The sequence below is a fragment of the Cornus florida genome, unplaced genomic scaffold, assembly GCF_030987335.1.
Source record: "Cornus florida cultivar Cherokee Brave unplaced genomic scaffold, ASM3098733v1 CherokeeBrave_3.0.0_Hap2_Chr02, whole genome shotgun sequence".
Classification (NCBI taxonomy): Eukaryota; Viridiplantae; Streptophyta; class Magnoliopsida; order Cornales; family Cornaceae; genus Cornus; species Cornus florida.
In genome coordinates, this window is record NW_026775572.1 from 64,247,829 (window position 1) to 64,266,609 (window position 18,781).

At 36.1% G+C, this 18,781-nt stretch overlaps 1 protein-coding gene and 1 pseudogene across 1 annotated transcript; one reads left to right on the top strand and one right to left on the bottom strand.

Moving 5' to 3' along the window:
• Positions 1-5,584: 5,584 nt before the first annotated feature.
• Positions 5,585-5,682, bottom strand: LOC132297731 (small nucleolar RNA R71; annotated as a pseudogene).
• Positions 5,683-16,677: 10,995 nt separating this feature from the next.
• On the top strand, positions 16,678-18,398 carry LOC132296338 (uncharacterized). Its single transcript, XM_059794549.1, has 3 exons — positions 16,678-17,098; positions 17,512-17,669; positions 17,790-18,398. The coding sequence occupies exons 1-3, from the start codon at positions 16,678-16,680 to the stop codon at positions 18,396-18,398; spliced, it is 1,188 nt and encodes a 395-aa protein (XP_059650532.1).
• Positions 18,399-18,781: the final 383 nt, after the last annotated feature.

Genomic DNA, 18,781 nt, shown 5'->3' on the forward strand with positions numbered 1-18,781 from the left:
GTAGAGTCCTAATGTCATTTTCACCTTAGTTTCATCTTTTGTATAACCATGGATCATATGTAATGAGGCCTTAAAGCCATCTTTTACTTATTTCCTTTTATTGATTAAATTGCACCCTTAATTATGTTATACACATTTGCAAATGATCATTTATGTTTATCTATGTTTTGGAGACTTGTATTTCATTTTTTGGTGTTTAGGGAATCATTCTTGAACAATTAGAGTGCTTATATTGGGTCAAAAATGAACCTGCAGCAGACAGCAGCATCTGCTGCAATTTTTTTTGCCTTGTTCCCAGGATCGAGCCGGCTTAATTGCCAAAGGAGCCAACTCTTTCCCTAAGTCAGTCGACTAAGTTCCCAAAAGAGACTATTTAGTTCACCTAGGCATCATTTTCATCATTTTGCATGCTCTCAGCCCAACTCAGCTGACGCAGTTGCTAAAAGAACTGACTGAGTTTGTTCACACCTCATTTCTTTCATTTTTGGTGCTCTCGGCCTAACTCAGCCGACTCAGTTCATAACTCAGCTGACTAAATTAGGCTGCAGTGATGACCTATCTTCAAATGGTCATAACTTGCTCATTTTAGATCTAAATTAGGTGATTCTTGAGCCTAAACTCAAGAGCTCGAAGTCAGTTTTCCAATGGTACCTACCACACATTGAAAATTCAACAATAGTGAGAGTTATGTTCGTTTTAGTGAGATAGGGTCATGGTATCTCTAAATCGGAGGACGTCGCTTGTCCTATCTTTCTAATGATGTGCATGGTGGCACCCATTTTAGTTTGAAATGACCATTTTACCCTTGGTTCATTCCTTAAAGGGTTTTGAAACCCTAGTTCTGGTTTTTCTTCCGCTGAGTCATAGGACTATTTGGGAGGTCATTCTTGTGTCTTAGGGATGAAATACATCTCTATAGACTTGTTCATGGTTAGCTTCCGCATTTTGGATCCATTTTGGGTCATCACAAAACGCACTGGGTTTGTAAATCCAAGGTCATCACAGTTGAGGAAGTTGAATCTGAAACTTATGAATTTGAAACAGCTTTTGACAGAACTCCTCTCTCCTCTATACCCAACGACCCTTCTTCTGAGAATATTCCTGAGATAAGTTCCCCTACACCTTTTCCCATTTATTCTTTAAAGACTTCTACTGGTTATAACTTACCTTTCAGGCATAATCGGGGCAAACCGCTATTACAATATTCACCAGAATTTTAGCCGAAAAGTTCCAAGTATTCGATTGCTAATCATGTAACCACTTACAGACTTCAAGCAATTAAAGAAGAAATAGAGGCACTACAAAAGAATAAAACATGGGATCTTGTTCCACTTCTGAATGGGAAGAAAACAATAAGGTGTAAATGGGTGTTTTTCATTAAACACAAGGCAGATGGGTCCATTGAAAGATACAAGATGAGGCTTGTAGCAAAGGGTATACACAGACTTATGGCATAGACTATGATGAGACTTTTTCTCCAGTGGCAAAACTGAATACTGTTAGGGTCTTATTGTCTCTAGCTGTAAATCTAGATTGACCGTTGCATTAGTATGACGTGAAGAATGCATTTCTTCATGACGATCATCATATGCTTTTCTTGAAACACCAACAAAGGAAGGTAACCGCCTTAATAATTTATGTGGATGACATGATTATCACTGGGGATGATATGGAAGAAATCTCTAGACTTCAGGAGCAGCTGGCTACTGAATTCGGAATGAAGAATCTAGGAAGACTCAAATACTTTCTGGGAATAGAAGTAGCTAGATCATGACAAGGCATATTTCTTTCTCAATACTTTCTGAAGTGGGGCTGATTGATTGTAAGTTGTAAGCCAGCCGATACACCAATTGTTCAGAATCATAAACTTGAGGAACAACCAGATCAGGTGCCAACCAATAAAGAGAGGTACCAAAGATTAGTGGGTAAGCTAATTTACTTATCCCATACTCATCCGGATATTGTTTATGCCATTAGCATAGTGAGCTAGTTCATGTATTATCTTAGTGAAGATTATATGGGTATAGTAATTCGAATACTTCGCTACTTAAAATCCGCCCTAGACGCTGATTGGGTAGGAAATATTTTTGATAGGAAGTCTACATCCGGCTACTTTACCTTTGTAGGTGGAAACTTAGTCACATGGAAGAGTAAAAAACAAAATGGAATGACTTTATCCAGTGCTGAAGCTGAGTTCAGAGGAATGGCCAAGGGACTTCGTGAACTTCTATGGCTTAGAAGATTGTTAACCAAGATTGGCTTTACTCCTAAATCTGAAATGAATTTGTTTTATGATAACAAGGCAATTGTGGACATTTCTCATAATCCAGTTCAGCATGATCGTACTAAGCACATTAAGGTGGATCGACATTTCATCAAGCAAAATCTCAAAGAAAAAATAATCCGGTTTCCATTTGTCAAATCTAAAGATCAACTAGCAGACATGCTCACAATGGCAGTTTCTAATAAAACTTTCACAGCTCTATTATCAAGTTGGACATTAGGGATGTCTATGCACCAACTTGAGGGGGGGGGGGGGGTTGTTGGTGTGAGCTATCCTTTAAAACCATTTGGAGTAATTGTTGAAATTTTTTATTACCATTTATTTATTTATTTTGCCTTTTATTAGGTATCCCCTATTTTACTGGGTCAACCTTGATTCTAGCCTTAGATATAATGTAGTAGGTTTCCTGAAACCATCTATATATATATATATATATAGATAAGTGCTTAAATGTTGCACATTTCAGCACCTAAGCTAGGGTATTCAGTCCTTGCATCTATCTTACTTTCATGTTTTAGTCCTAATTTATGTTTATGTGTATTTGTGGACAATAAAGTTAAAATGAGCTAAGAACGATCCATTATGGCCTCTTAGAGTCAAGCCAGAGCATCGGGACAACATTCAGAACGAAGCAAGGATGCAGAAGTGCGTTGTATCCGGACGCCATATCATGCGTCCAGACGTAGGACTTTTATATTTGGCGTCCGAAAGCCAAATGTTGAGTCCGGACGCCATGCTACTGGTAGTAGATTTAGTTACGAGATTGACTTATTTTTATGGCTATGAGTTTTAACTTATTGAGCTTATTTTTGTAAATTATTACCTCCAATAGGGTTTTGAACTTAAGGGAAACAAGCCCATTATTTTTAGGGTTAGTTTTTCATTATTTTAATAGTTTAATTTTTATTATTTTATTATTAAGTTTTATTATTCTGAATGAATATATCGTTCTCTCTGGAAAACGCGAAAGAGGAGAAAAAGCTAGGGTTTTGAGAAAAAGTACAAAAAAGAAGAAAAAACGCAAAGATGATGAAGAAAAGGGTAGAGATTGTTTTGTCTTCAAATCCATCAACCATGAGTAGCTGATTCTTCAACTTAGGGTTGGATAAACGCTAAGCATGTAACCTATTCTCTCTCTCTTTTCACTTTTTGAGGATGAATTTGTGTAATTAGTGTATAGTCTTGAATATTATGAATTAAATTCTTTCAATTAATTATCTGTATTAATCTCATGTTGTCTTATGTGTGGTTGATTGATAAACAAATTTTACACTTGAATTCTTTATTAATTGATTCTTGTGATGGCTATGCATGGTATTGATTAGTTGTAATTATGTTTCAAATTGATGGAAAATACTTCTACTTGATGGATGACACTTCATGTTTAGGTTAATTCATTGTCTAATTAGTTTTAATTTCATGTTTAATTAGTTTAATTTAAGTTTAATTAGTTTAATTATAATTTAATTAATTATTAGATAAGTAGACCATCCATACTTGTGTTTGAATTCCATTCTCTTTGTCACAAATCCATTACCTTCTTGATTGATGTATATTAAAATTGTAACTTAAATTGATAAGTCATGCTTTGGATTGGTGGATTATACTACACCTAGTTTAATTATCATTAAGTAGATAATTCAAGCTTGAAATTGATGATTTATACTTTTCTTTACAAATATTAGCTAAATTAGAATTACATAGTATTATTTCCCCAATTAGTTGAAAGTTAGTGAGTTAGGGAATCTACTTAGTAATGAATCCTATACCCAAAATCTCTTTCCTAATCTTTTAAACTCTATTCTTTTGTTGCAAGTATTTGATTTAAAATTAGTTCTAATCATAAAACAAACCTCTCTTTAGCAATTACATAAGCACTAAAGTAGAATTCAATTCTAAAAACCAATATTTGTTTCGATCTCTTGGGACGATCCCTACTCGCTTCATACTCTATAGTATAAGCATTTAGTGGTTTTATAAATTATAAAATATGATGCCCAGTTAACATTATTTCTAAACCTAAAGTGTTGTGCATTATTTTGTGCACGCGTTCGGTCGCATCATAGTTTTAGCGTTGTTGCCAGGGATCTAACGGTTTAAAGAATTGAATTAGACATTAGTTCTTTGTTGATTATTTACTTTAAAGTGATTTTATTTTTATTTCTCACTTGATAATTGTCAATTAGGTACTTGAAGCAAAGTGGAGCAAACGCACGACCTTGAAGCAATAATAATAATTTAAAAAAAAAAAAAAATTGAGTGCTTAAGGACCATTTGTGAGTTTTTCTTTAAATTCTTGAATTTAATTGTTTATTATCTTACATGTTTTAGACAGCCCAAGTGGAGGCTTAAATTGAATTTTTTATTTTTAAGTCCAAGCATACCTTCTTGTAGAAGGCATCGGCCCGTGTGGAGGCATTTATTTGTTTTAAGTGCATTGATGTTATTGAGGAGTTTGGGAACATTATATGTGGAGGTTGAAAAATTGAAGTGTTGGTGTACTGACTTATTCTAGTGCATGCATGGTCGTAGATCATTTAGTCGTCCTCTTGCTCCTATAAATCAAAATCTCAAAGTTTCCCTTCGGCGTTTAAGAGGTAGTGCTACGGATAGTCATCCTAATCTTCTAAATTTTGATCTTCCATCACCTTTAATGGAAGACTCAAAAGATCCAATTGAAGATCTTGGTCATGTGGATCATAACGGTGTGCACCACCCACCATAAGTTTATATTGTGGATCCTCAAGGTGTGCATCCACCCTTAGGAATGCCACGACCAATCAATCATGTTGTGCAACAACCTAATCTAGGGATACCAAGGCCAAATGTTGTTCCCCCAATTGGTGAGCAACAACATCAATATGTTCAATACCCACCTCAAGGTCAAATGGCATACCCTCTTCATCAAAAGGTATATCCACCTCTCGATCCTCTCAATCCTCTAATGGTCCTTTACACTCCAAATCAATATAATGCATCCACTTGCATTCAATTACCAAATTTTTGTGCTCATCATTACGAGATTAAGGCTTCCACCATTAACATATGCCCCATTTTCTATGGGTTGAGCAATGAAGGGCCTTATAAACATTTAGAGAGTTCTTGGAAGTTTGTTCCACCGTGAAAATCATGGATGTGCCAGAAGAAGTCCTTAAAATGAAGCTTTTCCCTTTCACTCTTCAGGATAAAGCTAAATATTGGTTTAACAATTTGGGGCCAAATATAATCACCTTTTAGGCACAATTGCAACAAGACTTCCTCAAGAAGTACTACCCCGTAAGTTGAACCGATTCCATGAGAAATTTCATTCATGAATTTGCACAAAAAGAAGGAGAACCCCTTCATGAAGCATGGGAACGTTTGAATGACTTGCTATGGAAGTGTCCACATTATGACATTCATAAATGACAATTAGTTCAATGTTTCTTTTCAAGTTTATCCGATGCTAATAAGGACATTTTTGATGTTTCATGTGGAGGCAGCAACATAGAAAGAAATGAGGATGAAATTTGGCATCTTTTCAAAAAAATGAGTGAAAACTCAATGCATAGATCTTCATCTTCTAGGGGGGTTGCCTAGAAAATGTGGGAGGAAATAAAGCTCTATGTCAAATAGGCACTTCAATCTTCTATCCATCATTCCAATGAAATGTACATGACTTGTTCTAGTTACACTCACCATACTTCAAATTGTGCTCTTGGACAAATCATACCAAGTAAGTCTCAAGAACAAACAAATGCCATTTTCATTCATCAAGGGAACAACCCTTATTCTAATACTTACAATCCGAGGTGGAAGAATCATCTAAACTTTGCATAAAAAAATCAAGGAGATGGTGCAAACCCTCCTCAAACTCATGGTTACCAAGCAAAGTATGTTCCCTCACATCTCCAAAATTAGAATTCTTAAGGTTAGCGTCCTTCATTCTATCCTCAAAATGTGAATCAATATTCTCATCCTCAAGCATCAAATTCTCAATCCTACTCACATCCTTTAGCATCAAATTCTCAATCTTACTCTAATTCAAATCAAGCGCCTCCTAAAAGTCCCGCTTTTGAAGACAAGGTCTTGGAAGCCTTAGGTGATCTTCGAAAAGATAATCAATTGTTTATTCTCATTCTCAATCAATTGCAAAGCTTGAAGCTCAAATTGGATAATTAGCTAATTCTTTAAATGTGAGAGAGAAAGGTAAGTTACCTAGTCAAACTGAGACCAATCCTAAGGGCCAATTTATGGCGCAAGCAAGTCCTTCATCGGGATTTTCCGAAAATGAGCAAGTTAAAGCAATTACTACCTTGAGGAGTGGTAGGAAAGTGGATAATAAGGTAGAGGTACCTAAGGAGGATAGTGAAGTGGCATAACCAAGTGGTTGCATCCGTCCCATTCAAAATCTTAGTCCTTCTTCCTTGGATGCTAGTGGTTCCAAAAAGGACATTCCATCATCTCTCCAATTAGAGAAGCCTTATAAGCCAAAAGCTCCATTTCCTCAAGCTTTGAGAGAGACTTCATCATTTGGGAGACAAGAAGGAAAAATTCATGACATGATGGAAGTGTTTAAACAAGTGAAAATTAATCTTCCTCTTCTAAATACAATTAGACAAATTCCACCATATGCAAAGTTCTTGAAGGACTTATGCACTCAAAAGAGGAAAAGCAATGTAAAGGACCTTAAGAAAGTGCTTCTAACGGAACAAGTGAGTTCCATTCTTCTTTATCATACTCCTCCTAAGTTCAAGGATCTGGGTGCTCTGACCATTTCTTGTGTTATTGGAAACCAAGAGGTTCGTAGAGCTCTCCTTGATTTAGGTCCAAGTATTAATCTCATTCCATACTCTGTCTACTTACAATTAAGATTAGGGGACTTGAAGCCAACATCGGTAGTAATCCAACTAGCCGATAGATCAATAAAAAAACCTAGGGGAATTGTTGAGGACATTCTAATTAAGGTTGATAAATTTTATTTCCCGGTTCATTTTGTGGTACTTGATACTGAGCCAGTCCTTAATCTTACCAATCATATTCCAGTTATCTTAGGAAGACCATTCCTTGCGACTGCCAATGCCGCCATTAATTGTAGATCCGACATTATGGACATCTCTTTTGGCAACATGATGGTTAAGCTTAATGAATTTAATGCGAGTCAACATCCCATAAATGAAGACGAGTGTTTCCTAGTGGCTATCTTAGATGAAACCATAGAGGAGACTTTTCCCTCTATTCTCCCTAAGGACCCTCTTGAGGCGTGCCTTTGTTAAATGTTTGAAAGTTGTGGTTTTGACACAGAAGGATCCATATGTGAGGTGAATGCTTTGATGGACTCTGTGACCACTTTGGATTTTCCACCTTGGAAAAGTAAGAAAAAACATATTCCTTCACTCTCTAGTACTCCACCAGTTCCGTCTCTCATCTTTCCTCCTACTCTTGAGCTTAAGCCTCTTCCATCCAATCTCAAATACGCCTTTTTAGGCCCAAAAGAGACTCTTCTGGTCATTATTGCTTCAAATCTTGAAAATGACCAAGAGAATGATCTTTTGGAAGTGCTTAAAGCTAACAAAGAAGCCTTTGCATGGAGTGTGACTGACCTAAAAGGCATTAACCCTTTTATATGCATCGCATACACATGGAAGAGGATGAAAGGCCATTTAGGGATGCTCAAAGGAGATTAAACCCAAATATGAATGAAGTTGTCATGAAAGAGGTTGTAAAACTTCTAGATGCGGGAATCATTCATCCTATCTCTGATTCCAAGTGGGTTAGTCCAACTCAAGTGGTTCCCAAAAAGTCCGAAATCACAGTTGTTGAAAATGGTAAGGGTGATCTCATATCGAAACGCACCGCCACTTCGTGGCGTGTTTGCATATATTACCGAAAGTTGAATTCTGCCACTAGGAAGGACCATTTTTCATTGCATTTCATTTATCAAATCTTAGAAAGATTGGCTGGGCAACAATATTATTGCTTCCTAGATGGTTACTCGGGGTGCAATGAAGTGGCTTTAGACCCATTGGACAAAGAAAAGACCACCTTCACATGTCCCTTCGGTATCTTTGCTTATCGACGGATGCCTTTTAGATTAGCAATGCTCCTGCCACTTTTCAAATATATATGATGTCAATTTTTTTGGACATGGTGGAGAAATATTTAGAAGTCTTCATGGATGACTTCTCGATTTTTGGGTCCTCCTATGATTCGTGTCTCCAAAATCTCTTAAAAATGCTTCAAAGATGTCGTGAGACTAATCTCGTGTTAAGTTGGAAAAGAGCCATTTCATGGTTCAAGAAGGAATCATGCTTGGACATGTCATTTTAAAAAGCAGAATAAAAGTTGACAAAGCAAAAGTTGAGCTAATTTTAGAATTGTCTCCACCTATTACGGTGAGAGAAATCCGTTCTTTTTTAGGTCATGCCAATTTTTATTGCCGATTCATCAAAGACTTTAGCAAAATTGCTAGACACTTGTGCAATCTTCTTGCCAATGAGACACCATTTGTCTTTGATGAAGTATGCCTAAATGCTTTTCATCAACTTCGCACTCTTCTATCGTTCGCTCCCATTATGCAACCTCTAAATTGGTCCTTACCATTTGAGATTATATGTGATGCTTCTGACTTCGCAATGGGTGCTGTCTTGGGGCAAAGGGTAGGTAAGCTACCATGTGCTATATACTATGCGAGTAAGACTTTCTCAGGTGCCCAATTAAACTATTCTATCACTGAGAAAGAATTACTTGCCGTAGTAGATGCCCTTGATAAATTTCAGTCATATCTCTTAGGATCCAAGGTTATGTGTTTTCCGATCATGACACTCTTAGGCATCTTTTAATAAAAAAGGAAACCGAACCTCGCTTGATAAGATGGATCCTACTTCTTCAAGAATTTGACTTTGAAATCAAGGACAAAAAGGGCTCCGACAATGTCGTTGCTGATCATCTTTCTAGATTAATGATTGAATCTTCTCAAAATCTTCTAATTCATGAATCATTTCCGGATGAACAACTCTTTCAAATCTCAAATGGGAATTTGCCTTGGTTCACCGACATTATTAACTATCTTGCAACAGGTAAACTTCCCATTAATTGGTCAAAACAAGAAAAGGACAGATTCTTTGCTAATATCCAGAAATACTATTGGGAAGATCTCGTTCTGTTTCGTTATTGCCCGGATCAAATCATAAGGAGATGTGTGCCGAAAAGTGAAGTTCCAAGTGTCCTTATGTTTTGTCACACTTGCTTGTGGTGAGTATTTTAGTGGAAAAAAGACCGCTTTGAAGGTTCTTCAAAGTGGGCTCTTCTGGCCTACTATCCACTGAGATGCCTATAACTTTTGCAAGGTGTGTGTTTGGTGCTAAAAGTTGGGATCAATGTCAAAGAGGGACATGATGCCCTTAACTTTAGTCTTCGTGGTTGAAATCTTTGATGTATAGGGCATAGATTTTATGGGACCATTCCCAATGTCTTATGGCTTTTAATACATTCTCGTTGCCGTTGATTATGTATCAAAGTGGGTTGAGGCTTGAGCTACCAAAATGAATGACCACTCCATGGTAATTGCATTCGTCAAATCAAATACTCTGTCACACATAAAGTGGCCACTCCCTACCATCCCCAAATAAGTGGGCAAGTCGAAGTATCTAATAGGGAAATAAAGCATATTCTTGAGAAAACTTTTAATCCAACCAGAAAAGATTGGTCAAGGAAATTGAATGATGCTTTATGGGCTTATCGGACGGCTTACAAGACTCCAATAGGTATGTCTCCATATAGACTTGTTTATGGGAAGCCTTGTCACTTTCCGGTTGAGCTAGAACACAAAGCACTTTGGGAAATACAAAGGCTCAACTTTGATTTTGATAAGGCTAGAAAGAATCGTTTGCTCTAAATCAATGAGCTAGAGGAATTGAGAAATGATGCCTATGATAGTTCAAAAATCTACAAGGCAAAGACTAAAGCATTTCATGATAAACATATTACGAAAAAGTCCTTTGAGTCCCGGGAAAAGGCTTGGTTATTCAACTTTAGGCTCAAATTCTTTCCTGGAAGGCTTCAAACCAAATGGGAAGGCCCTTATCTAATCATCTCCGTCTCATGTAATACCCCTAATTTTAAAAGGATAGTCTCGATATTTATTTTTATGGTTTTATTGCATTTTTAAATTCATTGTTTGATTCTTTAGCTATTGTTTAATTGATTTATTTGTTTTAATTGAAGTTATATGCTTATGTGGAATTGGGCTAATTGTTTTATGTGCTAAAGTGATTAGTTGTAATTAATTGGTTGAATTCAATTAAATATTTATTTTTGTTTATTTTTATTTTAAAGGAGTTGGGCTTGGATAGGGTAATGAATTACTAGGAAAGTATTAATGGGTAGAGATATTTACCCATGGATTTGTTTATTGGGAGATTACTATTATTTATTCAAATAAATAGTTAGTAATATTATAACAATAGGTATATATATAACTACAAAGTATATTGTATATATATTATTGTTTGCTCGCTGTTTTGTTTCTTATATAAATATAAGGTGTTATTTATTTTGTTTATTTTAGAGTTAGGGTGGAATGAGGATTAGGGTTGGTTGTATATGCCTATATATATATATATATATATATATATATATATATATATATATATATATATATATAATTATACGTCTGTCAAGGGTTAAAAACCCTATTCACGTATAGAGAGGTTTGAGACAAAAACAGAGAGAACAAGTTAGGGTTTCGACCATAGGTTGAAGGTCGGACCAATGAGGAAGGAAGGTGATTGCTTGTGGGTTGAACCAGGAGCAATAGAGGTGTTTAACGGAAGTCTAGGAATTGCTGGAAAATTAGAGAAGACGGTTTAAGGTTTCAAACTGAAACCTAAGGCAAGTTCTTTATCTTACTCCTTACCGTAGACCTGTGTTCTGTGCATGCCTAGATAATCTCCAGGATTAAATCGGACTTTAAAACTAAACTTGTATACATATTAATTCAGAGTTTTAACTGTATTATGTGTTGTTACTTGAAACTATTTTATCTTATCAATTAGTTTATCTTTTGTATTTTAAATTGTTGTTAATGATGCATACTGTATTTTTATGAGTTTCTGGGATTATTTGGGACTTAGTTAGGATTATTAGAGATCTTAACAGATAGGGCCGGAATGATTGGAAGTCGCCGGAGATGAGAACGATGGATGATACCAGGGAGAGAGACAGCTCCCTCTTGGAGGGAGGCGACTCCCATGGAGAAAAGCCAAACGAGCATTCGGTGCTGAGGATTTACCGGACGATCGCTCGGTGCTAATGATTGCTGAACGAGTGTTCGGATGGCTTTGGACAAGCGTTCGGTGCTAATGATTGCCGAACGAGCTTTCGAATGGTTTTGGACAAGCGCTCGGTGCTAATGATTGCCGGATAAGCGTTCGGTGCTGATGATTGCCGAACAAGCATTCGGATGGCTTTGGACGAGCCCTCAGTGCTTATCAAGGGAGGCGGCTCCTCTACTGGCAGTGATTTTTAGAACTGCATTCTAGACTTGAATTGGGGGGGGGGGGGGTTTAAATGATTTAAATAAACATGTTAAAATCCTAGAATTGTTAAACCATGCTATTATGCTAAAATTTGGATATCATGAAATTTGAATACTTATTTGCATAGTGTCAATGGTTAGAGAAGATTTAATTGCTTGTTGTGGTTCTAGCAAGTTAAATGGATTAGTATGATTATACTCTTGTATAATTCAATATAAGGTGCTCAGTTTATTATCTAATTTCCATTATATCATGCTCTGGATTTTAATTGATGAACTATTTATTTTTGTTCTGTTAATTATATGGATTTTGTGGATTGTATGTACCTGTATGGGACAGTGGCAAACTAGGGATGGATTAGTTTTGGATGGATTTATATATATATATGATTATGGTACCACGATATGAGCTTGAGTCCCAGGATCGATAGTTAGGGAGCGTATCTGTAGTGGGATGCATAACTGGCTATGATGGTTAGAGGTGTACCCTGTTAGGTCTAGGTACTCATGCCCCCCCACTTCAGGTGCATTTTGCATGCTGCCTATTAGTCAGGTTGAGATCGCCTTGTAGTCCAATGAAAGTCCCTTAGTGTGCATATATATATTTATGGACTAGATAGTTATTGTTAAGTTATCTATAATGTATCTGCGTATCGGATCTCTGTTTGGATTATAGTTAGAGTAGAACTTGTTCGTAGGCCTGACCCACTATTATTTTTCAGGTGTTTGACAATTCCAGGCTTAGAGCTTGTTCGTGCTAAGCAGAGACAGTCACTCACTTTTTCGATGATGTAGGACTTTTCTTTATGCTTTAGTTTTGGATTTCCTTTCAGTTCATTTATTTTGTTTCAGTTGAGATATTAGTAGGGGTCCACTAGATGGATTCCCGAGTTGTAAGGATATTGGAGTATTTTTGGAAATATAGGATTATATTATTAATACTTTGAGGATTTATTATTTAGAATTCTTTCAGCTTAATTATTTATTCTTTAATTCTTTTGTACTCATGCTTGTTTATATACTTAATTATTTGGTGTTCCTCGGATCTATGCTCGGACTTGATCACCCGTGGCTCTAGAATCGAGGGGTATTATATCTCACCTCATGGGGTGGTTGAACATCAAAATCTGAAAGATGAAGGGACCTTTAAGGTTAATGGTCAAAGGCTTAAACCATACATTGATGGCCAAGCTCTTCAAAGAAATGTGGAATCCGCTCTCTTGGTGGATCCCATTTACTTTAAAGATTGAGAGCATTTCACGTCTCTCTAGCGACATTAAACACTAGTTGTATCGAATTCCTCTTTCGTTCCAATTATTCTCAAAGTAGCTTTCCGTCTTGCTAGAGACGTTAAACTTAGCCTATTTAATTTTTGATTTTGTAGGTTGTATATACCGTGCTCTTTTCTTTGCATATATTTTTAAAAAAATGTTGTTCCATCATGCCTTTTTGCATAGTTATGCATGTTTTCATTTTTACCAAGGGCTTGATCTCATATCTCTTTGCATTTTGTTCTATATTGTTTTAGAATGTATGTTTTATTTATCTATATCCCATTTGATATTTGATGTGAGTTTGCTAGTATGGTTATTCAAGTAGGTTTTTGCATCCAAGTTTGGGGATGACCTCTTTTATAATGGATCATTGCCAGGCTTCATAGACTTTTGCCATCACGGTATACTCTTTTCATCATTTTTTATTGTTCTCGTTACACATTGAGGACAATGTACAGTTTAAGTTTGGGGGTAAGGTTATTATGATTCATTCTATTTTAAGTTGAACTTTAAATGCATGATGAGATTTAAGATGTGTTTGGCAATAATTTCGAACTTTTGAAGCATAGTGCCTTTGAAAAACAAGTTGTTAAAGTCTAATACTTCTTGTATGCTCTAGGATGCCATTTAAAGGTAAATTTTAATTTTTGACATAATGTTTGCTTTTGTTGTACACATCATCTTATTGGTTGAAAATGCTTTGAAAGTTGATTCTAGAATTCTACACTAGCACTTGTGCACACTAGCATTCAATTTGTGGGGTACATGCTTAGTTGATTATTGTCTTGGTTTATCCCAATTGAGCTAATATGCTTTGAAAGCTTTCATTCTTAATAAAATAACCTTACAAAGAAAAGAAATAAAAGCACTCACCAAAGGTGAGAAAAATCACTCACCAAAGGTGAGAAATAAAAAAAAAATATAAATAAATAAAAAATAAAAATAAAAATAAAAGAAAGAAAATGAAAAATGAAAAAAAAAAAAAATGTTTGATTGAATAACAAGGCTCATTCAATGTCTTGAGGATTGGTGGTCGTCGTCCTACCATAAGCTTAGAGAGTGTGCATTAAGGTGAGGGCCAAGTTTTACATTTATAAAAGCCACTACTACCTTCACTAAAAATATAAGTAGGGTGAGTAGGGATCGTCCCAAGGGATTGGAGTCGAATTTGGTTGTGGAATCACTATTAGGGTTAGTAGGTCAAGTGATCAAACAAATAGTTGGTTGGTTGATTAAACTAGAGAGCAAATTAAACTAAATAATTGAATGCAATAAAGAGTAAATGAGAGAGAGATCTTAGGGTTTAGAGGTCACCACCAAACAATACTTTTCTACACCCTTAACAAGTGACTAATGAGGGAAATGTGTGTTGCAATATTGATGTGTGTGTGTGTTTGGTTGATTCAATTAGTAAGGGTGACCAATTAAGTATATATTGTCTAATCAACATATGAAAAGTACAATATATCTAACAATTAAGTATATATTGTCTAAATAGCATGTGAAAAGCACAATATATCTATCAAGTCATTAATCCTTTCATTAAACTCACAAACAAAATACATCACAAGGTTAGAGACATATGCTACTTGCATTCAAAAGTATGGAACATCAAACAACAAGCATGGATTGTCCTCCCATCTAACAACTATGCTACCACTATTTTACAATTAAGCTAAAGATATGAAATTAAACTAATTAAGCTAAGGGAGAGGCACAATCCATCAAGAAATGAGCATAAACCATCTAGAAAATTACAAGAGCATTCCATTAAGCATTATGTTTTGACAATCTATAGATCTATGGCATTAATACACATAGACATACATCAATAACACAAGAAATAGAGATAAACACATGAACATCTATTCTAGCATACATAGACATATGGATAGAATGAAATGATCAATTGGAAGCATTAAACCATATAAATCATTGAATAAACACGATATATATATATATATATATATATATAAGTGCCAAAACATGTATTACAACACTAATCCCTCAATAATACACAAAATCAAGATGTAGAAAGCATGATTGGGGCTAACTCTAGCCCCAAGAAGATGTCCAGCCACTCATGGTAGTGCTTCTCCAACCCTCAAGGGCTAACTCCATGGTAGAGATTTGCTCCTTGGTTGATGAAGAGTCTCCAATGGTGTCTCTAGCCTCCTCCTCCTCTAAGCTTCCTCTCCAAGAGTTCTACAAAGTATGATATGATATGATGTGATATGATGTAAAAAGTAATCCTTATCCTTATATAGGAAGGTTAAATGACACCCAAAATAAGCTGGGGTCATACAGCAAATATTCCCCAATGATTGAATAAAGGACAACTTTTTGTGAGCTGAAAATTTAACTTTTTCGCGCTGGAGGAAGTTCGATCGATCGAACTTTAGACTTGGATCGATCGAACATGGCTGAGATCTATCGAACTGAAGTTGGATCGATCCTCAATGGCGGCGCTTTTTGGATAAAAACAAATCTGAGGTATTTTGAAGATATTTTTGGGAAAAGGACAAAAGTGGTTGGTAGGGTGGTACAACTAGATAAGATCAATCATTTGGATAAGGACAAGGTAGTTCGATCGATCGAAGAATGATATTGGATCGATCAAACTTTTGAGATCTCTGAAAATGTCATCATGATTCTGATCCATCTTGAAGTACTGAGATCGATCATGTTGGATCGATCAAAGATGTTGATTTCCATCTTTTTCTTCCTTTTGCTTCCACTTGGCTCTTTTCTTTGATTCATCCTAGAATTGCTTTATTTCTGCTCTTATTTGGCTGAGTTAGCTTATTTTCGGGATAAGTGCCTGAAAATGGAAATAATACGAAATCAATCTAAAACGGTAAAGTAAGATAGATAAAGGTACTAGAATGCCTAAGCCTAAGGGGCTTAAATACGCACTTTTCAGTACTCATCAATTGGTACTATATCTATATGCTAGCTTTTTCTCTGTACTTTTTGGAGGCAATAATTTAGTACAAAGATGGCTTTTTGGTACTAAGATGGCTTTCTCTACAGCTAAGAGTTCTAATCATTATGGAGTGGTGATTCAAATTTCAAAGACTTTTGCAACAGGTCCAAAACCATATAAAATGTTGAAACTTTGGTGTCTTTAAGAAGCTGTTTTACCTATTATTGAGCAAGCATGGAAGATTAAAGTTGGTGGCTCCCTTATGCACAAACTTCTAAAGAAATTGAGACAAGTTAAAGCTACTATTAAGGAGTGGAATAAAAATATCTATGGGGATGTAGGGGAGAGGGTTTTGAAGTCTACGCAAAAACTTGAAGACATCCAGTTGCAGTTGTTATCCAATTCATCAGCAGATCTGATTGAGGCTGAATTTAAGATCAGAGAAGAGTATCAAGCTTCTCTGACTGTCCAAGAGATACTTCTAGCTCAAAAGGCTAGGACTCTTTGGTTAAGGGAGAATGACATGTGATCTGTATTTTTCCATCATAAAATCAAGCAACATAGGAATTTTAATACAATTACTAGCATAGAGACTGAAGATGGACAGGTTCTAAGGGATATATCAGATATAGGCCAAAGTTTTGTGGATTATTATCAGTAGTTGTTTTCTAAACAAATGGATAACACTGTCTGTGATCTAGCACCTAGAAATACTCTCACTGTAGAAGATATTCTTTTATTAGAGGCTCCAGTTGGTTATGAGGAGGTAAATGCTGTGGTGATGGGGTTTCATCCAGATAAGTCTCCGGGTCCTGATGGTTTTCCTGCAAGGTTTTATCAAACCTTTTGGCAAGTGGTTGACAAGAATGTGGTGGCTGTTGTGCAGAATTTTTTCAGTTCTGGTACTATGCCTTTGGGAATTAGTAGCTGCTTCCTCACTTTGCTCCCAAAAGTTGGTAATGCCTCCAAAGTAGGAGAATTTAGACCAATTGCTTTGTGTAATCTGGTGTATAAGATTATCACCAAATTAATGGCTAATAGGCTAGCTCTTCTTCTGCCAAAACTGGTGGGGGTGGAACAGTGTGCTTTTGTTAAGGGTAGGAAAATCAAAGAAGCTCTTATTATGGCTCATGAGCTAGTTAGGGGGTTTAATAGTCAAACACTCCATCTATGGCTTTAAAGGTTGATATCAAAAAGGCATACGATTCAGTGTTATGGGAGTTTTTGCTTCAAGCTTGGAGTTCTTATGGTTTTTTTGATAAGTGGATTAGTTGGATTTCTAGCATTTTTGAATCCACTAGATATTCTATATTGCTTAATGGTTCTCCAAAAGGCTTTATTAAACCTGGTAGAGGTCTCAGACATGGCTGTCCACTGTCGCCTTTGTTGTTTACGTTGGTCACAGAGTTACTGTCAAGAATTATTATGGATGATGTTCAGAAAAAGGAATTAATAGTCCTTAACTCTGTTAAAAAGTTTAAGCCTTGTTTTTGTCATATTTTCTTTGCAGATGATCTCCTTGTGGCTTGCCAAGCTTCTATTCACAATGCCAGGGTTTTATTTGATATTTTTAAGAAATTTGAATGTTTTACTGGTCTTCAAGTTAGCCCTAGCAAGAGTAGTGTGCTGTTTTCTAGGGCAGTTAGAAGGAAGACTGCTTTGCTTGAGGTTCTTTAATGCAAGGAAGAGGTTTTTCCAATGAAATATTTAGGCCTTCCTCTCTATCCAAATGGTTTAAAAAGATCTGTCTACAAGGATTTGATTGATAAGATTTGTCGTAAAATTCAGTGTTGGAATGTAAAGCTTTTATCTGTTACAGGTAAAGTGGAGCTTATTAAGGCTGTAGTTACCCCTATTTTTCAATATTGGTGTTCTATATTTGATGTTCCAGTGGCTGTCATTAATCAAATTCAGATATTATGCAGAGATTTTTTATGGGGCAGCAAGGAGCATGCAAATAAACTTCACTTGATGAAATGGGATATGATCACTAGGCCTAAAGATGAAGGAGGACTGGGCATCAGAAAGTTAATGGATATTCAGGTAGCATCTAAATGTGTGCTTGTGTGGGATTTTCTGACTAGCAAAGATAGGTTGTGGATATCGTGGTTTCAACATAAGTATTCTTCCAAATGTAATTATTGGTCTGCGATTCCTAGGATGTCATCTTCTGTTGTGTGGAAATCTATGTTATCAGTTAGAGATATCATGCTGCAGCATTGTGAGTTTCAAATAGACACTGGGCATAGTTTTTTGTTATTCAAGGATCCTTGGTGTGCAGGGCAGACTGTTGTTGCTAAGTTTGGGCATAGGATGATAAGAAGTTTACAGATACAGCGAGATGCTCCTTTGAGTTCCTTAATTCAGAAAGGGGCTTGGGATTGGCAGTTGTTGTAGAGGGATGATTTGTTGCCTTTATGGCAATTTCTGTCAACTGTTGCTATTTCTAATAATGGAGATAAACTTGTGTGGGTTGGAGGTCAGTTTTCTTTCAAAATGGCTTGGAGCAGGTTTAGGAATGCTATAGATAAAGTGTAATGGTTCAAATTATGCTGGAATAAGGCTAAGCCTCGATGGTCAACCGCAACAGCTTTTATGATGGCAAATAAGTTACCTATGTGTAATTGCAGCGAGATGTTCAAATTGCAAATTGAATATTGATGACACAGATCATATCTTTGTTACATGTTCTTTTGCTCAAGGTTTTTGGGTCTGGATAGGGGATGTGCTCAGATGGGATATGCAGCAATTCTCTCATGTTCTTTCTGTGTGGGAGCTAT